The sequence below is a fragment of the Anolis sagrei genome, chromosome 1 (genome assembly GCF_037176765.1).
Source record: "Anolis sagrei isolate rAnoSag1 chromosome 1, rAnoSag1.mat, whole genome shotgun sequence".
In the NCBI taxonomy this organism is placed as follows: Eukaryota; Metazoa; Chordata; class Lepidosauria; order Squamata; family Dactyloidae; genus Anolis; species Anolis sagrei.
The window spans coordinates 85,851,592-85,876,319 of NC_090021.1; the positions used below are offsets into that span (position 1 = coordinate 85,851,592).

Consider the following 24,728-nt stretch of genomic DNA (forward strand, 5'->3'; position numbering starts at 1 on the left):
ATATAGACTCTGTTGGGTGTGCTTTGATTGTGTTTTTCCTGCATCCTGAAGGGAGTTGGACTGGATAGCTCCCAAGGTCTTCCACTGAAATACTATTAAGTTTGTGTTGGTTAAAATTGTTCTCCATTTTAACATATTGTATTGTTCTTTCTTTTCTTTATGCATTATGAATAAGATATGTGCAGTGTGTGTAAGAATTTATTTATATTTTTTTCAATTAGTTCACAGAAACACTCTCCATTTATCTGTCACTGATCCAGCCCATTTGTCAAATTTTAAAACACAATGCATCAAAAAGTTTTCCCATGCCTGATACACACACACAATGTAATGTAATGTAAAACGTTTCTTGGGACTTGACGAGAAACTTTTGCTTCAAAATTTAAGAACCCTGTTCTACATCCAGGCTGCAGTGCTGTGTACATATCTTGAAGCATGTCCTGTACTGGATACAATGGGATTTACCTTTGAGTAACCATAAATAACACTGTGCTGAAATTTTGTATTGCCCCCCCCCCCACTGCTAAAACATGACACTTTCTGTTATTCTAAGGCTCTTTTGCAGATAACCAAGTACCTGAACTGATGTTTCTATCACCCATAAGACCTCACCAAAATTCTCGAGCAGACTAGTTCCCTATAAGTCCTACATTACAATAGGTGCCCAAACATGATTAGAAATATTCCTATCCTAGTGAGTCTTTTTTAAAGCAGAAGATATTGGGAATGGTTTGAATTTTCTCAGTGGTCTAATTGTGACATTATTACACTTTTCCTGTCATATAGGATGAGAGATATGTTTTATCCTCCATTTCCAGGGGAAATAACTTCAATGAATTGAGCACAGTTTCCTTTCTCATTGTCTGAACCCTTCACTTGCTCTAAATATGTCAAAAATATCTGCAATTGCATTATTATCTTGATGTGAATGTGCCTCCAACTAGACAGCTGCTGGTCCATGTCATGTTTCCCATCTGTGCCCCTCCAGATAGATCAGAAATATATTTTTACATTTTCACACAGAGCTGTAATAGATCCTGTCAACTTGCGATGGATTATAACATTTGGGAAAAGAAAAAAGTTACTTTCTGGTCAATGTAGCTGTCAACTTGCTTACCTTATATCCTTTACAACACATACATAATGGCAATTAATAAAGAAAAAGATAACATTCAAGGTTTCCATTAGACTTGGAGTAAAGTTGGAAGAAAAATAGCTGGACATTACAATGTGTACCTTCTCTATTGTCTATCTAGGGTTATGAAATCTTAGGATCTGGCCTTGAGTCTGATGACTTTCTTTTCTGGTTTCAAAGGGGGAAAAATAGGTTGAGAGCATTGCCTTGAAAAATATGTTTGTGTACTTGTATGTGTTAGACTTGATATTAGACTTTTTTTTTAAAAAAAAAAGAATGTTATACTCTGTTCAGCTGCGACTGATGCTTAATGTGTCATATTTAATAACATCACCAGGTCTACCTTCCTGTGACATCTTGGGGTAGGGGGTCCCTAGATCTCAAAATTTGGTCCAGAAGTCTCTGAGCCTGGGATAGTCTTGATCCAGCAACCTAACTCCTGCCTGCCCATGGCGTGCTTCAAATTTCCTCATCCCCACATCCATAGAGATAGATTGAGGATTCATTGTTTTGCTTCACAACTGCATTGGGCACATGCTGCTTTGCTAAAGAAATGGCAAAAGGGCATGTTTTCCTTTGGAAGCAAGCTGGCTGTTTGTCTGATCAGAAGCTTAAGCATGAATCCAACATAAAATTAAATAATCATCAAGACCTCTTATTTAAATGGCCAGAATCCTCTACATACTACATTGATCTCCTTGGGGAGAAACAAGCAATAAATCATTTTATTTATTTATTTATGAAATGTATACCCCACCTTTCCCCATTGTTGTTGTCGTCGTCGTCGTTGTCATCATCATCATCATCATCATCATCATCATCATCATCATCATCATGCCATACTTCCATAGCTATGTAATGAATCCTGGCCTGATTCCCAATCAGCAGCCACTGAAATCAATCAGAATCTGTTCCCCTGTTTCTTGGGAAGCAGCTGACTAATGTTCCCACTCCTTTGGTAATTTTTTCTCCATCATGACAGACAGAAAGAGGACCGTGTTCCAATCCTCTCACACCAAAGATCCCTCACACGAAGGTATGCATGAAAATGCCATCACTTTCTGGTCAACAGGAACAAACACCTGTTGATAGCAGTGGCTGCAGCCCCCATAAATGGGATGTGTGGGACTTTCATAGTCTCTGTGCGCCCCTAAACTAGGGCATAGGTAGGGATTGAGAAAATGAAGCACTCACGAATGCAGTCATGACCCAATAGGATTCCAACCCACATTTCCACATTTAAGATAAATTGATTAAATTCCCAAATTGATTCTTGATACCCATTTTAGGTCCCCTGCATTCCACTCCTCTGGTCTACTCACCTCAGTGTCATTTGTCCCTTGTAATAGCTTTCCATCCATGTACTTGACTCTAGTAATCTGATATTTTGCTACTAACTCAAAGAACAATAAACGTGCTAAGTAATTACTTATGATGTAGTTAAAATGCCTAAGTTTGTATTTAAATACATTTGTGAAACTAGATATTTTAAAATTTGTTCCAAGTTATAAATTAAAATACCAAAATGCCTTCATAGACTGGTCTTTAATATAGGTGATTTGATTAATCATTTATACTTATTTGAAATTTTCTGAAGTTGTTGAATATATTGTTAATGAAATTAAACTTCAGCTGATGAACCTTATGCCTTGCTGTACCTAGGTTGAAATTTAAAGCACCCACTTCAAGTGACAGACGTCCAGGGTGGTGGATTGCTTGTTTTTTTTCACCTCAGTGCTTGGGGACAGGAGGGCCTGGCCACATCATCCTGAAGTGCTCCACTCAACCATGCTGCATAGTTCAGAGTGACTCCCTGCAGTTTAAGGTGGGTGCCAGAGAGCTTTTGTGATCATGGTAATTGTGAATATTTGCATAGCTCTTACAGATCCATAATTCTAGGTTGCAAATCTGTAACTGAAATGCAGAATGCTAGGCAATATTTTTTAAAATATATATCAATGCAAGATGAAAAAAAGAATTATATGTTCTAGGCACAATGACAAGTTATTAACTATGAGCATTACTGCTCATTTTGTGCTATCCTTTAAGAAGAGAATATTATTCCAAGTATTTATGAATGAATGCAAGAATAATGAAGAAAAATGACAGGATGCAAGCCCTTAAAGAGAGCCTAAGGAGTATATGGCTTTAGTAAGAAATTCCCAGCAGAACATTTCAAACTACGCTCTGCTTAATTGAATCAGTCCATCATCTTTTGGTGACAGCATCAATTTGCAGACTTTTTGGTGTGTGAGCTTTATCAGAGTTTCAAGTATAAAAGCACATCAGTGTAAAATGAAGTATGGAATGTATTTATGTAAGAGTACACATGTGGGTAATTTCATTCATACTGGATTCAATTACTTAACTGATATAGCACTTTTGTCAATATCAATTCCTTTAAAAAAAATTCTAGGATTTTGAAGTAAGCTGACAGAAAATGCATCCCAGGGCTAGAGGTATAAAACCCGGCTACCAACTTCTTTCTGGCACTTAAGAGGTTGCTATTTAACAGGAAATGGCTTCCTTTATATGGAGATGGAGTAATGGGCAAAGCTTGATCTGTGATTTTCTGCTCCAGAGGATGGCTTACCCAACAAGCCAGATCTAGCCTGAGCCATATTCTCTCACTGTCCATATTAATGTTGTTGTTCCGTTTATATTGGCTTTGGAAATTACCTGACCTTCACTGCCTTCTTTTCTATGTCGATGTTTCATTATGGCTTCTCAGGGAAACACTGAGACTTAGTTATTATTAAAGTGATAAACTTTTGGATGATCAGTATGTCAGAATGAAGATAGAAGGGGTCAAACATTCCTTTGTTCTCCCTCCTGAATTTCAGCACAGAGAAAAGTAGACACCAGGGAAATGACTTTCTTCGTTCCCAGCACCCTTTCCTCTGCCATACTCCTTTATCAGTCCTCGATACACCTTCCCCTGGATCTAGGTCCTTTGTGAATTCCTTCTGTCTTTACAATATCTCTTTTGAGGGTTCAGTGGTGATTAAGGCTCTACTTTACAATAATGGCACAAATCACATTTGCTGAGATAAAGAGTCCACTAGTCTTTATTGGTTATAGCTTTAAGGTTTGGCTCAATCATGGTTCTGGATCCAAGCATCAGTCAAACAATGGAAACCAATTATCCAACCCACCTACTGACTAAGGAAACAAAGTCTGCCTGCTAGGTATATCATTAGAAGAATAGACATTGGTGTAATTCATTGCAATTTTCCTTTGCCACCTGGGGGTTAGGTAAACCATCTGCCTTCAAGCTGGGAATTACTGTAGTCATCCATACCCAGGGTGCCATATCGGATCTCCAGTTGGATCTGATCTGTGTTACATTTTCCACCAGTTGGATCTCTAAAAATATCTGCCCAAAGTTGTGGGAAAAAATATGCCCGAAGGAAGAATACAGAAGCAAGAAAAGTAGGCATGATGCCCTGTGATGACAGTTGAGAGGGTCACAGGAGACTGGGTTCAGACCAGATTCAAGCCTCTGCTTTAGCTCCCCCAGTCCCTCCCACAAGCCAATATAAATATCTTGATTGAGATGTTTTCCATTGGTAGAGGGTGAAGGAAAGGGTGGAGGACAAGAATTCTGCCCCTCCTTGTATAATAATAATGGTAACAATAATAACTACTATTACTAATAGTACTTCACGAGGACTGCTTTAGAAATGCTCCGCAATGCTGAATGGTCCACCAGCTATGTGGCCTATATTTGCAGCCCTTCACAGTGGCAAAACATGGTTTATTGAGCCATGTTATCATGGCATATGACAAGAATACAGCATAATTACAGGCTGTGCAGGACTAAGTTAGTTGTAAAATTTCAAGATATCAAACCAGTTTAGCTAATAATAATAATAATAATAATAATAATAATAATCCCAAGCAACAGCAGGATTGAAGAAAAATAACTGGAAAAGCTGACATGATATGAGGATTTAAAGAGCGAACTGCAAAGACTCTGGCACAAGCCAGTAAAGGTGGTCCCAGTGGTGATCGGCACACTGGGTGAAGTGCCTAAAGACCTTGACCTGCACTTAAACATAATCAGTGCTGACAAAATTACCATCTGTCAGCTGCAAAAGGCCACTCTACTGGGATCTGCATGCATTATTCGCTGATACATTACACAGTCCTAGACCTTTGGGAAGTGTCCGACATGTGATCCAGTACAACAGACAGCAGAGTGACCTTGTTTGCTGTGTTCTAATCTTGTTGTGTTTCAAATAATAATAATAATAATAATAATAATAATAATAATAATAATAATAATCCACTTTATCTTCCCAAAGAAACTCAGGGTGGTTTACAGACAAAAGTAGCAAGGTGGCAAACATTCATTGCCTAAATGAACAAATCAACGGGAGCTGCGGTGGCCTGCTAGAGGGCAATGATGACCCCCCCCCCCCGTGCCTATTGGTGGTGCCTTGAGGAGGGCAATGGTGAGGCCCTCCTGATCCTCTGTATTAGTTGCTTCATTGTCACTGAGGAATTCCATAGTGCATTAAACTATACATTTTTCATTTAGATTCATTTCTGTTTCTTGAATACTGTATCAGCATTGCCAGTGGGAATACTTATGCTGGAGATCGGCTTCATTTTAGAGGTTAATATTTAGAATGATTTTATATCATTTTAATTAAACTATTAAAAGCCTTTGGGAGAATTTCAAAATAGGAGTTTCAGATTTAGCAGTGAGATCTCGTATGCATATGTTGGAGGTTTTAGGACATTAATACGGTAATATATTTTCACACATAAACCATATGCTTCCAGAATGTTCAGAAACACTAACTTGGTCCTTTCATGTGGATGCTTTTCTTTCCTCTTCCTTGAAGGCTACTATAAAGGTGGGAAATCATCATCGTCAACAACAACAACAATTCCATTTCAGTTACATAATTTTCTTTCCCTTTTGTTCACTTGAGTGCATATGCTCCAAATACTATGATGTAGGTAATTTCTACAGAGTGTACATGTTGACTCAAATTTTATGGTTTCAGTCATCACAATACACCTTTCAAGAGCTTCCTTACAGTCTAAAAAGCCCCACATATACATAGTTCTTTAGGGTAATGATTATGTATGGGCATGTTTGCTTCCAGTTCATCTCAATTACAAATTTGTGCTATCACTTGATGACTTTGTTTTCACACCAGGCCTTTAAAGCCCTGAGGTGTGAAATTTCCACCACCTGCAGAATTCTGGGAAATGTAGTTTGGGAAGGCAAGATCCTCTGTAGCTGAGAATGCAAAAGGCCCCACCCTAAACTACATTTCCCAAAATTCTGCAGGTGACAGAAATGCAGGGCTGTCTGCTGTAAAGTCCTGGTGTGATAACATGGTAAATCTGAGTAAGAGTGCATCTGTAGAATTAATGCAGCGTGACATCACTTTGTCATGACTTAAGGCTATGGAGTCCTGAGAATTGTAGTTTGGTGATGCACCAGAAGAGAAATCTAAGGATATTGTAAAACTATTTATTTATTTATTTATTTATTCACTAGCTGTACCCACCACACATTGCTGTGGCCAACCTTCCCTCCCTCTTTCTTGCCTTCTTTCTTTCTCTCCTTCCTTCCTTCCTTCCCTCCCTCTTTCCTTCCTTCGTTCCCTTTTTTCTTTACCTCTCTCTTGCTTTTATTTCTTTCCCTCCCCCTTTCTTTCTCTCCTTTCTTCCCTCCCTCTTTCCTTCTTTCCCTTTTTTCTATCCTTCTTCCTTTCTTCTCCTTCCCTTGCCTGAGCACTGGCAGAAAGGGAGCCTTGCAGCCCTCGGCCTTGTTGAGCCCGGCATGGGGTGGCGGGATGCGCTTTTCGAGGTGGGCCTCGCTCACCTAATGCTGGTTCCTTCTCTTTTCTGCCGTGGCTGCAGGACACCCTCCCACCTGTTTGGCGGGTGGGCATGCAAGCAGAATTGCATGAAAGGTGCCCTACAAAAAGAAGGGTCTGGTGCTGGGCAAGCAAGGCCCATCTCAAAAAGCTCCTCCCAACCCATGACAGGCCTAGCAAGGCTGAGGGCTGCAAGGCTCCCTTCCTGTCAGCACCCAGGCAAGGGAAGGAGAAGCCTGGCGAGGGGTGCCACAGAGCAGCCACCTGCCCACCCCATCAGTGGGAAAAGAAAGAGAAGGGGTCCCTGTTTGGTGGGAGGAGACTGGGAGGGAGGTAAAGAGGGCCCACCCAAGGCCCTGGTGTGGTGGAGGAGGGTAGGCCCAAAGGGAAGGAAGGAAGGCCCCCATGGGAGTGGTGGGTGGGAGAGAGAGGGGGCAAATCCCAAATCAGGGGCCTGGGGAAGCTGAAAGTCTGCCTGCCCAGCCCACTGGAACCTTCCATGCTCACTGAAGCTGTTTGTTTTTTCCCCCTAGTGTAGGGGGCGGGGTCAGAGTAGTTTTCATGCATGTGCTGTACCTTGTTTTATCATGTTTGGGATTTAAAGTCCCTTTCACTTTTTTGGTGTGTTTCTTGAGTGATGGTCACTCATTGGGTTGTCAGGTGTATTCTGTCCAAATTTGGCGTGAATTAGTCCAGTGGTTTTTGAGTTATGTTAATCCCACAAATGAACATTACATTTTTATTTATATAGATTTACTGCATTTATATCTCACCTTTTTCACCCCAAATGGGACTCAGAGCAGCTCACAAAAAGGCACAATTTGATACTGTATATACACACATCGGATAAAACCAAACATATACATTAAAGCCAAATAATTAAAAACATGTTCAAACCAATTACTTACTTAACTACAACTCTTATAATTCCGTAGTCATGGCAGTTAAAGAGAAGGTGAGCATTATCCATGTTCAGTAGAGAGCTGCTATTACTTAACTATCTAATAGAGTCTGTGAAAGGATCGATGTACTGTACAATGGGAGTGGAGTGATAGACTATGGTTCCCAATATGCATCGGAGCTGCAAAGCACATAAAGCACTCATGGTATGCTTTAGGTATTCTTGCCAGTGTCCATGACCTCTGTAACACACCCATATCATAGTTCTGTATTTCAGTTGTTATGCTATGTTTATTTGTCAGTAGCTTATGTAAAAAAATGAAGATAAATAATTCTCAGGATAAATGTAATTGCCTTGCATATTTTGTCAATAGCACAGCTTGAAAAGGTTACTATTTTGAAGTATAATTCTCAGAATTACCCTGCCATCATGGGAGATCAAAAAAGTAACATTTCCAGGCTCTGACCAAGAGTATAAAACAAACCTGGCCTACTGTGTATGAAATAGGTGGCTTAGAATTAGATGATGTCTGAATGGTTATTTGCATATATTTATATACATGTGCCTAAGAGATCAGTGGTAGCTGGTGATGAATCTATTCTAGATTTTAGACCAGAGTTTAAAAAAGCTATTTGAGGTGCTGACCCCTGTTGCTTGACATATCCGATGGCTTAAAAACAAAACAATCCAAACCCCTCAGATTAACATCTGGAGTGGATTCACAGTCTACCACTGACATGGATGTCACCAGCTGCCACCAGGAGTAACCTGAGGTATCAATTTGTCACTCTGAAATCCTACTTCTGGATAACCCTCTTCTGCCTCAAGGACAGAACTCTGAAAAATGACCACAGTAGAAACTGGCACTGATAAAATATCATCCAAGAGCAGAAAAGGAGAGAGTGATTTTGCAAGGGAAAAAAGTACAGACCGTTGTATTTTGTAGACTACAACATACAGACTGATAATTATTACTAGTGACACTTGGGAGTGATTGGTATAATTATCTGGGTTTTTATTCTGATTGAGATAATTAAACCCTTAAATACTTACACCATGTGGTGGCAGCAGCAGGTGAGGTGTGTGTTGTGTGGAAGGAAGACATATGGTCTTATTTTTAGGTAGACCATGATGCATCAAATGCTGGGGGACAGTGGTGAAGTATTAGAGGCCAGGCATGTGTGCTATGTGATCTTGTCTTGATCCTGAAAGCATTCTTTTGTGGCCCAGAATACTATTTCATTCCCTGAGGAGATGAAGCTTCAACTACTTGTCCAGTCAGGTTTCTGGAGATGGAATGGGCATGGAGGGCTGCCCCCTTATCTTTTGTTCTAGGCAAAATTGCACCTCCAACTCAAGAAAATGAGTTGTACTCATGTCCTGATAACTGGCTTCCCACAGACAACTGGTTGACCATGGTGAAGAAGAAGTTTTCTTTGATCTCACGTTGGTTCTTTTTGAATTCTTTGATTAGCTGTGTGTGGAAGCCAATCAGGATGCATTGCTAACTTGTGAACAGCTCAAGGCTAACCATGTGAAAACACCAATGGCGGTTTCAAGTTCTTCCTGCAAAAATTTAGGATCACTTGCATACTTTTCTAAGGATACAAGTTTTTCCCCAATTAGCCTTCATGTAGTTCTAAGTATTATTCATAGCTTCAGATGTTATGGAAATTATTCCAGTAATTGGACTAAATGAACCCTTGAGGTCACAGTGTCAATCATAATGGGGACTACTTACTGCAGCACTCTTGGAATCAGCTGCAGTGCCGCAATGATCTTGTGCTGCTGACCTAAAGGTTGGCAGTTCGAATCCACAGGATGGGGTGAGCTCCGGCTGTTAGCCCTAGCTCCTGCTAACCTAGCAGTTTGAAAACATGCAAATGTGAGTAGATCAATAGGTACTGCTTTGGCAAGAAAAAACAAAAAGACACTCCAAACAATTATACTGGCCACACGAACAGGAAGTTTCTACAGATGCAGGCTCCTTGGCTTGGAAATGGAAAAAGAACATCTCCCACAGAGCTGGAGATGGAAAGAGAAGTCTTTGCCACTTTCTGTGAATTTGTGTCTCATTGTATGTAATTTGTAACAAGGCATTGAATGTTTTTCTGTGTCTGTGTATATACTGTAATCTGCTCTGAGTCCCCTCGGGGAGAAGGGCAGAATATAAATAAAGTGTTGTTGTTGTTGTTACTACTATTATTATTATCTACTTAAACTGCCATAAACTGGTGGTTACACCAACATAAGTGCTTTGAAAAGCATTTTACAAAGTAGTAACCCAAACTTCTTTGCACAATGGCTTCCCCCAGCTGTGTGATAGTAGCTGGGGGATGCTTAGACTCAGCTCTGCACTTCTGTCCACTGATTGGTTGTAGGGGGAAGCAGCTCCCGCCCTACCCACTGATTGACTGCAGGTGGGCATCCAGGAGCAGTCCAGCTTGCATTGCACAGCTAGAAATAGGGCTGCCTTTGCCCTGTAGTGTTCCTATATCCCAGCGGTCTTATAATAGGATCTCAGTCATTGAGATTGGCTACTGGAAACCTATCAAATGTTGAACTTCACAGACGAGAGAACAACATAAAAAGGGCATATTTTAAATGGCAATGAATCTATTACAGTCAACCTGGTAAAAGAAGCCTTTTAGTGTCAGTAGATAATGAAAATACCAAGTTGCCTATGACTGAGTTAAAATGATGTCATGACCCGGCAATTTCTGTTCTGTGCTGACACATCCGTGTGGAGCACAGCTCAAAATTGGCTTCATGTAAATATAATAGGCTTGTTTCTTCTTTGTAGTTTAGCTCTTCTGAGAACTGTATCCTGGAAACATGTGAAAAACAGCAGCATCGGGGGGGGGGGGGGAGGTCATGAAAAACTTGGAAACCTATATTTTCCCATTTATTTCTTAAATGCAAATTACACTAGTTAGTCCAAAAAAAAAAACACCTTCTGTTAAAAATACATTCAGAATTAACAAATGACTATAACAAAAAGAGACATTTGGATTGTTAACACTTGCCTTCTGAATATTTGGATTTATAACAACAACAAAAAAAGCCCAGTCTAGAAAAATAACATTCTTCACTGGATTTTGAGGAAGATACAGCTGTACAATTCAACAACAGTATTTCAGATATTCTCACACTACTGTGCTCTAAAACCCGTTCCATAGCAGATGTGTCCATTAACTTATTCACTGTAGTAGTTGACAGTCCTGAAATTATTTTGGTGGTAGTGATTGAAATGCAATTTAAACAAGCACGAAGGCCTAATATGAAATGTATATTATTTCTGTATACACTGCAGTGTTGCCACATTATCCACATTGCATTCTTGTCATAATGTTTCTGTGTTCTCTGATTTTATGGTTACCTGGAACTCTTGTAATGGGGGAGGAGAGACTGTAATGGACGCCTGCATTTCTTTTCTCCTTTGATTGCAGCAATACTATAAGCCGTCACTCTTCACGCAAGTTTGTTTCAGGAAATATATGTTCTTTAGTGACTTTCTTTTCTCACCTTAGGCTGCAGCAATCCCAAACATATTCCTTTTGTCTAACTTGGAGCCTTTCTGAACTGCAAAACTATAGTGCTACTATTCCATTTTAAATGCCAGCATTCAATTTCCTGGGGTTTGTAGTTTGGTCACTCTTGAGCTCTCTGTCTGATAATTCTAACTACCATTCTCTAAATTGTAAATCCCAGGAACCCATAAGGTGAAAAGTAGAATAATAATTGTGCTGTGTGAATGAACTCTGCCCCCTGGTTTGAGGATGGGAGAATTTTCCCTTCTCTGATTTCTTTAAAAAAACATCTTGAAGGCTGCAAAATGCCTTCCTAAGTTAAAAAAAAAAGGAATCTGCAATTCACATATTGGTAAAATGGGATAGGAATGTCACTTGGATGTAGAAACAATAGTACTGACAAATGAAGAATCTTGTGGCAGGGTTGTTGTACGTTTCACCTGCATCCATGGCAAGCATCTTCTGAGGATCCTTGCCATAAATGCAGGTGAAACGTCAGGAGAGAATGCCTCTAGAACATGGCCATATAGCCCGAAAAAACCTACAACAACCCAGTGATTCTGGGCATGAAAGTCTTGGACAAACTTCTGGCATCTTAAAGATGAACATGATGTATCTGATGAAGCAGAGTGCAATCCACAAAAGCTTGGTCCAAATTTAACATGTTAATCTTTAAGGCATCACAAGCAACCTTCAACTAAAGGAATGTGTTCTCTTCCTTACATTTACTCTCTTCCTCATCCTTCTTTTTGAGATGTGCTAGCCATGCCATGAAGAGTTACTGTGCTACAGAAAAGCAAGTGGTACTCAGTAGTAATCCTGATGAAGCAAGTATAGTTTTCTTGGCTGGAAGTCAGCAGAGAGTCCTATACAATTTATGGAAGTCCTTGGTTTTTAGATGATTATAAAGATTCTCTCAACACTGGAAACAATGATGTACTGGCAGAAAACTCATAAGAAATATGGGGTAGTACTTCCCTCATCTCATTCAGCCTTGACCTATACTGGCTAGAACCCATTTTACACATACAGACAGAGCAGGATGTTTGTGATGAAGATAATACATTTTTGGAAATATATTTTTATGATTTGTTATAGCAGCTATAGGACAGTTCTTTCCTAATGGGTATAAGTTCAGGCAGAGGTAGCAGAATGATGTAGTCATTCAAGAAGGAGCAAAGCATGGACTGATTAAATGCCACAGCTGGACATTATAATTCCCATGTATGCATATACATGATTCTATGAGTAAGCGAAATAGGCATAATTTATTTTTTTGATTTTTTTTAGTAAGAGTGAATTACTACATCGATCAAATACTCGTTCCCCCAAAACTCTGTACTATCCCTCTTTGACAGTCAAAAGGTCAGCATTTAAAACACATCTAAATTCCAGATTTGAAAATCTCTCTGTTTAGTGAATTTCTAACCTACTTTCCTGCTCATTCTGAATGGGGCTAGAACACCACTGAAGCATCAATCAGTCTCCCAGTCTAGCCGCTCCAAACCTAAATACAGGCCAAGATCCTTCAATCATCTGCTGCAGTTGAAAATGCTGGATTGGAACCCCACACAAGTAATGTTAAGTACAGCCAATGTGAAAAATACGATTAAGGATACTGCTTGCACGCAAATCCCAGTGATAGTTACGTTAGTTGCAAGTTTATTGAAACAGCGGCTTTTGGTTTTGGCCTAAAATTATAACTTCACGAAGAAGCAAGATAATGAAGCATCTGCAAAAGCTACACGAGTGTGGAATCATTAATGATGGTGTCATGCCATCGTTAGTGTAGGTAAAAGATGCAAATACTGAACAGTATGGTGGTTGATGTAAGAGGATTTACAGTTTTGGACTTTTTATGTGCTGTCCACTGTATAATATAAATGTTGCTATCATTACAGATATACTCACTTCCATGCACACTGCTGGACCAATATTGCTTGAACTGGAATGTGCATTTTTGTTTCTCTAATGAACGTCTGTTCTGTGGTCATCCAGATTTATTTCTTTGTGACATATTACATCCATGCAAAGACATCAAACAGCAGGGTGGTGAGAGAGGGCTGGAACAGACTAATTTATGTAGGAACAGACAATGAGAATTGTTATGGAGGAGTATAGATTTTATAGGCCACAGAAAACTGAAAATGTTGGGCAAGTGTACAAAAAAAGGTGTTTGAAAAAGATCTGGCAGGCAAGTTGCCTTTGCCAAGAACCTTTGCCCAACTAGTGCCTGAGGCTGATGTATCTGAAAGTAGTAAATAAAGAAATGAGGACAATTCAAGTTCTAAAAAAGCCTGAGCAAAATATTTCTTCCCAATGAAAAGCCACTGAAGTGGTTGAATATACAGCTCAAATTCAGAACAAACAGACGTTTCTAGGAGTCAAGAGTATTTCATAAAGACACTGACCTACTAGTAAAGTTTCCAAAGGCATCTTCTTGCCAACTACATAACAGCACAGTTTTTTTTCTTTTGAGCCACAATAATACAGGAAGATAAGATACACATTCTAACACACAACAAATCCCCAAAATACCACAAAGATCTTCAAAAATATCACCATTGCAACTACTCCCACCCCAACTAAAAAATAGAACAAAATCCGGAAAGAAAAAAATTGTTTGCTGCAGTTTTTCTTTTTTAAAAAAGCTCACTTACATAGGATTTTCAACTGGAATTAGTTATAAAAGAGTAAACATAGTTAATACATATTCAGTTGGCCTCTGTTGATAGAAATACGCAGACATCTCAGTCATCAGTAAAAGACACAGAGTCATTTATAAAAGCACCTATAGTGCATAAATAAAAACAGTGGGGTTAAGGAGCACTGTTTTTGCTGTTCCTTTATAGTTATTAGTTTGAAAAGAATTCCTTTTTCCAGCATTTTCCAACTCTTCTATGATACCATTTCAATCACAAATAATTTAAATGTGTTCTGGAGGCTTCAGAGTATAAAACACTTTCCCCTCTGACATCAGGTAGTTCTCTTATACAGCCAACTCTGATCCTGCTGGGGAGCAGGCTATCATTTGACACAGCCTTGGAAATGTTTCCAAATTAATGAACAGCATGGGTTGTTGTAGGAGCCTAAAGGAGTTATTTTCAGAAAGCCCACACAGAATTTCTCTGATGTGCAACTTAGGATGGGTTAAGGCAAGTATGTACTATACAGCCTTTAGGGCAAACAACGTGCTGTCTATTGACTTCTCTTTCCAGGTCATCACGGTATGTTGGGTAGTTATTGACTGAGAAAACACAGCTCCAGACAGAGTACAAAAGAAGCCCCAAAGAACTAAAATGGCTGAGCCAATTTTGTAACTGAGAGGCAAGAAGAGACCAGTGGAAGAAGGTAGGCAGTGGCCAGAAGATGGTGCCACTGCTTCTTTGTTTGAATCTTCTGTATATGGATTTGGAATATCCAAGCTGGGAGAGAAGGGATCTTGTGCAATGGTGTCCATATTCATCAGAAACCAAAGCCTCCGCTTCTGCATCTTCTTGTTCTGTTATTGATTAAAACAGAAGTCTTTTAAAATCCACAGAAGTTCACGCCAGACTCTGATCCTTGACTGGTCTTTCAGCCCAACTCCAGACCTTGTTTTTATTTTGACCTAAAAATCAGAGAGAAGGAGATAAAAAGAGAAAAGGATACAGGCTGCTTCTTACCACTGCACTTGGCTTCAATATACTTTTCCACATCTTCCTATAGTAGTACAATATTTATATTTATGTTAGAATAAAAGGCAAACAAAATACACATCAGCCCCCTCCTTAACCAGCGTTTGGTGTTGTGAGAGATGGACTAGCATAGCTATCTATAAAGGGAATGGCAAAGGGGAATGAAGCACCTTCCCACTTGCTTCAGCTTCTGGTCTCACTGCTGGGTAGTAAAAACTGTCTGATTCATCTGTGTCATCTAGGCCCTGTGCAAGGTCACCGGGATCAGGTTGATGGTCAATTCCTAGCTTGTAAAATACAACACTAGCATGGACCTCACAAGGCTGTGAGGATAAATACTTTCTCTGACACTTAGGGACACGTAGGCTATGAATAAGCAGTGTAGCACTCTAGCATTACCCTTCTGGCATTGTTAGAAGAAAAGCAATGAGTGAAGTTGCCATGCAGTTGGCTCAGAAATAGAGCACTTCGATGACTTGATCTGGATGAGTTTCACAAGATGTAAATCAGAACTTGGAAAAAAATCCTTTCATTGGAATATAAATCCCCAAACACCCTAGATATGCTGGATAATTCTGGAAGCTGCAATGTAGAAGATTAGATGTCTGAACTCTAGTCTAAACCTAATACTATTCTCAAGGATTCCTCTTCATAAAGCAAATAGCCTGGAACAAGCTTCAGTACAGAATAGATCATGCCATGGCTGAAAGACTTCAAAGAATGACAGGAAAATTCTTCTATACCAATGAACTGTTCTTGTGCAATTTTTCCAATACATTAGGCATCTACTGTCACCCCAAATCGCTCTGGTTCCATCTCTCCCTTTTCTTGCAAAAATAAATTTGTAAAAAGATGTGCACTCTAGTGTTATATGTTACTCATACGACCTTCAAACAAATTCCTAGACTTGAGGGACCCCTGTGATCACTTAATATATTTGGTAATCTCACAATTCAAATATTACTGTTAGGGCTTTTTTAAAAAATAGTCCACCATTGCAGTTATAACTGAGGTTGCATTACATTTGGCATTAGTAATTCTATATTTTTACTTTTTTTGTTGACATGCCAAAACTATCACTGTTGATATTTGGTGGAAATGGGCACTATCCTTCACAGAAATGAAGTCAAATCCTTCTCGGTCATCACATATTTGTTTATTTGTCTAATTTGGATGATTGTGTCATTCTCCCATTTTAGAGTAGTATAATTTGAGGATGGCACCTTTTCCTCATTGTAAATCAGCTCATGGGTTTATCTAGATGATGACAGTGTCTTTTGTTGCATTAAAGAGCAGTTTTATTGTCTTTTGTACATGCTGAAATCTCCTACATGTTGGTAAGAAAGCAGCAGAGAAGCAGAACAAAAGCAAAAAAGGTCACAGAGATTTAAATGTTTTTCTCGTACTTCCTTGTTCTCAGCTATAAGCTTCAAAATTTATATTGACTTCTTTTGCCCTACAGCCTCGGCTTTCTTCCCAGTCAATGTTAGTAAGCTCTGTAAAGGCAATCAGCTACTCTCAAAGCAAAGAACATAAAACGAAAGGGATAATATCTCAGCCGGAAGGCTCCATATGTTGATGGCGAAGTATACTATATGAACAAAGAAATGGGATTAGAATTGCTCTAAGTACCTAGGAGCCACAAATGGTGACTGAAAGAAATAACATCTTGTAAGTGTACAACACTCTGACAAAAGAGAAAAATCTTTCTTTATGCACAGACAGGTGAAGAACTGTATTCTGAGAAAGACTTGCATTTAATGGACATCCTGAAACCTGGGCCAAAATCATAGGAGCACTAGTTGAACTTTTCACCATGAGATAGGTTAAAGCTGATTCAACTGCATTGTCATTAACACAGATACTGATAGATTGTACTTGCATCACACGTTGAATGCAGATCATCGTATGGATGTTTCAGTCTCATGAAATTTCTCTACTAGCTCTACATATTCCTGGGAACTGCTGGAAATGGCATGGAGCCACTCTGTGCATTATGACTAAGGCATATGCTAGAAAATTGAAAATATGAAAATTTCTGCTTATAAAACATTCCTGGTATGATATATTTTTAAAATGATGTTATTGGGCATTCCCTATAAGATATAGATGTTTTTCGGAAAAAATATTTTCCCCAAAAATGCTGCTGTAAGTTGTCATCTAGTGAGGTCAGAATATAATATAAAAATTAAGCAAAAATTAAATATTGTCCTAAGCACAGCCATTTTCTATGAATACGGGAAGCATCTTTGTACTGAATGAATTCAATTTTGTCTGCATTATGTGGCAGCTCTCCATAGACTAAAACTCTACCTTGAGATTGTTGAGTCTAAACCTGAGGTCTTCATCATTCTCTGCTATAGCTGTCTATTCCTGATTACAGTGAACCCAACTAAATCTTATAATTGGGATCAGGGTCCTACAGAACACAACCTTCTCTATTTACATTTAGAGAGAAATTTATGACACCATAAAAACCTTCCAGCAGAGTGCATAAGAATGAGTAAGTACTTATTGGACTGGATGGCCCATGAGGTCTCTTCCAACTCTATGATTCTATGGTTCTACTCCATCAAGGACTCAGTGTCACAAGTAGACAGTGAAGCGGCAGCTCCCCCTGTGGCCGGAATCAAGCATATCCTCATGAAGCTGGAAAGCTGGAATGTTAAATTGCCTCTGTGTCTGTCTATATATGTTGTATGTGTAATGGCATTGAATGTTTGCCAAGTATATGTGCATTGTAATCTGTCCTGAGTCCCCTGCAGGTGAGAAGGGCAGAATATAAATATTGTAAACAAACAAACAAACAAACAAACAAACAAACAAATAAATGTATAGCAAGCAATTTATCAGCATTGGGTGTAGAAGCTTGACTAACAGGAGTGGAACAGAAGACTTGATTCTTCTTTACCCTGTTCTTTTAGAAGTGCTGCTTCCTCATAGGATCAAGATGGTATTCACTGCTGGAAAACCAATGCTGGCTACTGACTCCAGCCAGTTATTTCCTCCCTTCCTTCATTGTCCTAATTAGTGAGGCACTGCTTGTGCACAGGTGGTGAATTGCCAGTTAATTGGCAGATCGACCCCAAAAGGAAGGGACTCTGGTGGAGAGGCATCCCTTTAGATGATAACTTTGGGGCACCAGTCCCTCTTTATTTGAATAGTAGGGATAGACTTTGGGTGAAAGGTAGAGTCTGGTTGAACAGTTCCAGTCATAATGTAAGTGTGGGCTGACTCCGTTGACACTTTCACAAGGGTCTTTGGCTGAGAAGCATGGATTGGAGGGAAGAACTAGAGTTATTTGGATGATAACTAAGCTGAGATACTGGTTGTTTTGTTGTACATGGGCTTGGGGAGAGGAAAGAGGAATGTGGTGTCTTACTGGTATAATCTCAGGCAGAATGTGGTATGATGCTGGGGCTGGACATGTCAGATAAGGGAAAGACTGGATAGGTATTTGAAATCTCTGCTGTATCGTATCTTATCTTTCCACTCCTTCAAGATCCTTGTTTCCCTGCTATCCAGCCCTTTGTTCATGCAGCTATAAATGCCACTCACAATAAAATAATAATAATGTGTGACCTAATTGCAGATGAAGGGTCTGAACTGGGATGTTGTACAGATACCTAACCCATTTTGATTGTTGATGTATTGAGTTTCTGTTGGAATGATCTTGGTTTGAGTAGATCCTTCCCAGCTTTGTCCACCCAGTGTAACATCACCCTAGATTACGGGGTAGGTTAGTATTTGTAATGTTAATTGAACAAAGGCCATTACTCTGACTCTCTCCAATGATGCCACCTTTCATTATTACAATTTTCTAATATTTGATTTAGCACAGTGTCCTTGAAAGTTTGATACTCACATGTACATAGGCTGTAGCTGTAAATGAGATGTCTTCTGTGGGCCCTGATAGCCATACGAATCAAATCCACCTATGAAATCAACTAGAAAAAGAAAAGAAGAGGAAATTGCTTTTATTTCTGACATCACTCATGGAACAGAAATGCATAATCGTTTGTTTTTTTTAAAAAAAGCTTTCACATAGGTTTTCTTAGTCATTCCCGAAAGGTTGATCTCCTTCTTAGTGTATTGAAACAGAAGTGATTGTGGACAATGCAAGCAAAGTGCAGCATCTATATACTGATATGACTGTATAGAAAGTAGGTTTTCATCAGAGTGGCAGTGCAAATTTATAACTATCTACACAACTGAAATGATTGCACATTGCTGTTGTTGTCTATGAGCAGACTACTCCACTGAAGTGCATATATTTGTTGCAGGCTGTAAATACTACAAAACCATTAATTTGATACCTGCAAGTTTAAAGTGGTTGTGATTATTGAGTCACATATCTCTGGCTTCACTGTAGTTCTGTGAATAACAAACCAAAAAAAAAAGAAAGAAAGAAACCCTCTAAACAAACCTTGATCTATGCATTTTTGGAGTGCAGGAGAATCACAGGCTTTACATGGATCTTGTACTTTCTTATAACAAATGGAAATCATAATCAAGTAGGAGCTGGGAACCCACAGGAGGCTGGGCCCTTCACAGAGTCTTTCGTGTTGGTATGGTGAATTCAGTCTGCATCCCATTCTAGGCTGTATAGGAGCTATCCAGGGTGCTTAACCCTATCCCCAATAGGTACAGCATCTTAGAGTGCTGTTTTAGACATAGGGTTCAGAACCTTGGACAGATCCAGAACGGATTCCCTCCACCACTAATATGGAAGTTTCTAGCTTCAAAGAAAGGCAATTACAACTGCTCTGAACATATCTTGCAAAAAACAAAAAAAAAAGGTGGTGGTGGTGGTCCTTGTCTCCTTTACAGTAACCTTACAGTTGCCATTTTGGAAATTACTTGAAAGCATATAACAGCACATTTGCTCCTCACTCTGCCAGTTACATTGGTCCCTGATTCTCGAGTCCACCAATATCCCAAAAGCCAAACATTCCTTAGTCCTAGACTCTTTCTAGAGAGAATTGGCAAAGCCTTAGATTTCTCAAGGAAACTTCATTTTTGTTTCTTTTCCCTAGCACACTATGTAGCCAGTACAGAAAGGCCAAACATATGAATGCTAAATATCTTTAAAATGCCATTTAGACTACTGATTATTTTAACATCTTTGAGTCATTTATTCCATAGGCAATTTATTCCTTGGCACTGCATAAATAAGCATTTGTATTTGCTTTCCTTCCTATCAACCACTTTGGATAATTCACAGTATTAGTGTTCTGAGAAATTTTGCAATCAGGGACAGCTAATCACCCCTCAACAAAAAATTTCACCAGGCAGTAATAAGCCACACCGAAAAACTGGCAGGCCATCAAAGGCTAATCAAGGTGGCCAAATAAAACATTCACACCTAGCTCCAACAGACAAGAGTTCTTTCTCCCACCTTGGACTTTCTACCGATATATAAACCCAATTTTCCTAGTTTCCAACAGACCTCACTACCTCTGAGGATGCCTGCCATAGATGCAGGTGAAATGTCAGGAGAGAATGCATCTAGAACATGGCCACATAGCCCAAAAAACCTACAACAACCCAAACTTGCATTTTTGTCCTGAAAGTGAAACACAGTGGAGACACTCCACAATGAATGTGCCCCAGGTCTTTGTAAACTGTGGAACAATTTGATCCCATCCACCTTAATAGGTTCATATTATGTATTGTTGAAGGCTTTCCCAGCTGGAATCACTGGGGTGTTGTGTGGTTTCTGAGCTGTATGTTGCTAGAACATGGCCACACAACACCCCGGTTTATATTATCTTTGCTGCCCAGACGGCACTGGAAGTTGTGCATGGTTTGATTTCCTTTGCCTACAAATCCTCTGCCAATTGATGCCCTTTCTGCTGGACATTTCATCCAGCCAGTACCTAAAGACATTAAAATTATTCAATGGTTACTTAGTTCAAATAGCATTGGCATAAAATGAATAAATAAGGCTTATTGGTCAGTGTTTGCGGATGCTATAATCCTAAACTGATTCATCCAATGTTCTTTCAAGATTTCTGTTTCATTTTTTAAAAAATCTTTTAAAGATTATCATTATCATCCACTGCCACCATTGGGCCTCTAATTATATTATTTCTTCTTCAGGAACAATTCTAAAAGTGCAGAGCTATAATCCCACTGATGTGAAACATCAAAAGCTTAGACACATTTCTTTTAGGAAGGAATGATCTCAGATTTCATGCAGAAGGATCATACGTGTACTTATCTAGAAGTAAGTCCCACTGATGATTTCAATGAAGCCATCTCCTTTGTGCATAAGACTGCACCATTCATTTATCAGTAAACATTTTGATTACTGAGGCATGCATGTGCTAAAATATATACATTGCTTCTAACTATACGAATCTCTAACAGATGGCTACAGTGGCCAGCCTGCCTCCTCTGCAACTATACTGTGTCTTTTTCAAACACCAGCCAGCCAGAATGAGTTGGCAAGAGCTCTTGCCCACTGCAGCTTTCTCACAGTGGCACAAACATTTAGCATCTGTCCCTTCCAGCTGAAATGAATACACTATTGATTCCAAAAATCATTTATCTGTTGTAATATATATTAATTAATCTGGAGGGTTTTTAACAAGAGAAATAATAATTATATATTCCTCCTACCCACAACCATCACCACCAGAAAAATAAATAACAATGACAAAAATAAGAACACAAGTAAGAGGATTTGATAGGGTTTTTTAAAATAAAAAAACAAATGCACCTATAACTATCAAAAAGGAACTGTCATAGACCTTATTTTTTGTATTTATCAATACGTTTGGCTTGAAACTATTTTTTACTACTAATGAAAAGAAATAAAGATGAAATTGTATCATCTGCTGTAGGTACTTCAACAGTACCTACCATTGCAAAGTATATATACTTTGCAATGGGCAACACATTGCTATTTTGGGAATGAGGATCTCTTGTCTTGATAGAGACAAGGTTAAATTCACACCATCGGTTTACATAATGAGTATTTCACATTGTAAACATAGCATCTGTGATCCTTCCAGTTCATGAAGGTTGCCTGGATCCAATGAAAAGGCTCTGACCTTGCAAGGTGAACCAAGTTTTAGATAATGAGCTGTTTTGTGATGGCAAATGGTCTTCACATAAAGAACACAGTTGCACAGATGTACTGTAATGTTTTCCTGGTCACAAAGTCAAGGCTATAAAAGAATAGAAATCTTTTAAATGTCCAACCATATAAGTCATTTTGGTACTTGATGCAGCTGCTTCTGTTCATTTATAGTCCTCAAAGATGGAAATTACAACTTCCGTCATAAATTGATTCATATTCACACTACATGCGGTTTGAGGAACTATTCTTTTTTTCTTCTGCAGTAGCTTCTTCCCAGCAAACCAAAGGACATTTTGTAATCTGTAGGAAGGAAATGCTATACCAAGCATGGGCAAACTTCAGCCCTCCAGGAGTTTTGGACATCAACTCCCACAACTGTGGGAGTTGGAGTCCAAAATACCTGGAGGGCTGAAGCTTGTCTATGCTTGTGTTATACAGTGCAACTCCCATAGGTAAAGATTTTCCCTGACATTAAGTCCAGTCATGCCCGACTCTGAGGGTTGGTGCTCATCTCCATTTCTAAGCCAAAGAGCCAGCACTGTCTGTAGATACCTCCAAAGTCATGTAGCCAGCATGACTGCATGGAGCGCTGTTACCTTCCCGCTGGAGTGGTACCTATTGATCTACTCACATTTGCATTTTTTCAAACTGCTAGATTGGCAGAAGCTGGGGCTGACAGCGGAAGCTCATGTTGCTCCCTGGTTTCGAACCTGCAACCTTTCAGTCAACAAGTTTAGCAGCTCAGCGGTTTAACCCACTACGCCACCGGGGGCTCCCATATCCATGTATATATGTTCCTGGATTTTGTATTGATGTGTGAAACCCTGAATAATAGTGACCCTTATTGAAATGAAAGATCTCTGGTCCAAGTATGCTGTCATGCTGGAGGACCTAGAAAATGCTTAGAGAGAACATTTATTTTGTCAGATATTGGTTAGTGAAATTGAGGGCACCAGGATCACAGATAGGGAGATTGCACTGTATAGTGGTAGTAGAGTGACACCCCAAAGGTGGATCTAGACTACACAACTTTCCTAGAATGTTGCAATTCAATTTTATAGAAATATAAAAAAAATGTTATTTACAAATTTATTAATTTATTTATTTGGGGTATTTGTATACCACCCTTCTCAACCCTGAAGGGGATTCAGAGCAGTCCACAGTATTAGCAACAATTTAATGCCATCGATAAAATACAGTATACAACATCAAAATTGACCCTCCCTTGATTAAACATTATTAAACACCGCACACAAATATTCACTCTTCCATCCCAAATAATGAAAAATAATCTGAACATCAAGAACTTGTTGGGATTGGGAAGCATATCAAATAGCACCACGGGGTCTTCTTAAAAAGGGGGAAGCTAAGTGGGAAGGAAATAATGTATATACAGCAATTCTTTAAATTAATCATTCCATACTTCACCTAGTAACAACATGGTAGAAAATGATAACCTAACTGAAAGCAAATAATGGGCCAGCTGCAGATAGTCTATGCACAATGACTATCAGCTAACCCTTTGGCTTTTTTTATTGGATTTAAACTATATGAGACCCATCCCAATTTGTGAAGAAAATTCCTATGTCTGTGTCAACCACCACCATGGAAAGGGGACATGAGCATTTATTTTACAATTGGCTGAAATATGTGTTACATCAATGTAAATATTATATTCCGTGTTGTGGAGACCAGATGGGAGCATTTTTCATTAGTCTTAATTTATAATGGGTATCATATGAAACAGACATGAATAACCTGCTCTATAGAATAATATATCTTTCAAATGAACTGAAACATTTCATAGATATAGAGGCAAAGAAGAACAATAAGGGTCATTATAGCAATATTTGCACAGATGATTTCCTGGTAAAATTTAGAGTTTAACAGACTGTACCTGAGGGCATTTTTCTTAATTTGCCTTCAGGCTAAAGATGATCAATGCTATGCAAATAAATTAATATAAAGGCTTTCACAGACTACAGTTATCAAATAACAAACTATAGTTAGTAAATCTAGAAACAACCTCTTCTCAAATGTCTTTATCAAATATAACTGCATGAATCATAGAATCACAAAGTTGGAAAAGACCTCATGGGCCATCCAGTCCAACTCCCTGCCAAGAAGCAGGAAAATCGCATTCAAAGGGTCCCCGACAGATGGCCATCCAGCCTCTGTTTAAAAGCCTCCAAAGAAGGAGCCTCCACCACACTATGGCACAGAGTGTTCCACTGCTGAATAGCTCTCTCAGGTGGAATCTTTTTTTCCTGTAGTTTGAAGGCATTGTTCCAAGTCCTAGTTTTCTAGGGCAGCAGAAAGCAAGTTGCTCCTTCCTCCCTATGACTTCGCCTCACATATTTATACATGGCCGTCATGTCTCCTCCCAACCTTCTCTTCTGCGGGTGAAACATGCCCAGCTCTTTAAGCCACTCCTCATAGTGCTTGCTCTTCAGACCCTTGATCATTTTAGTCACCCTTCACTGCACACATTCCAGCTTTTCAACATTTCCCTTCAACTGCAGTGCCCAGAATTGTACACAGTATTCCAGGTGTGG

At 39.2% G+C, this 24,728-nt stretch overlaps 1 protein-coding gene and 1 long non-coding RNA gene across 7 annotated transcripts in view; one reads left to right on the forward strand and one right to left on the reverse strand.

The window, feature by feature from the left end:
* The window catches only part of LOC132760940 (uncharacterized), a 105,332-nt gene that overhangs the window by 37,146 nt on the left and 43,458 nt on the right, over positions 1-24,728 (forward strand). The window contains exon 3 of one of the 4 annotated variants that reach the window (XR_010909694.1): positions 2,798-2,935. The exons of the other annotated variants lie outside the window; for them this stretch is intronic. This is a non-coding gene — a long non-coding RNA (uncharacterized lncRNA). Of the gene's footprint in view, positions 1-2,797; positions 2,936-24,728 lie in introns of those variants that run through there. 4 annotated transcript variants of the gene reach the window in all.
* NKAIN2 (sodium/potassium transporting ATPase interacting 2) overlaps positions 10,772-24,728 on the reverse strand; it is a 635,701-nt gene continuing 621,744 nt past the window's right edge. For 2 of the 3 annotated variants that reach the window (XM_060753280.2, XM_060753281.2), the window contains 2 exons: positions 18,952-19,033; positions 10,772-15,019 (listed from right to left, as the gene is read on the reverse strand). In XM_060753280.2, the coding sequence (XP_060609263.2) occupies positions 15,010-15,019; positions 18,952-19,033 (92 nt within the window). In that variant the 3' untranslated portion in view covers positions 10,772-15,009. Of the gene's footprint in view, positions 15,020-18,947; positions 19,034-24,728 lie in introns of those variants that run through there. The other variant, XM_067466859.1, reaches the window with a different exon arrangement.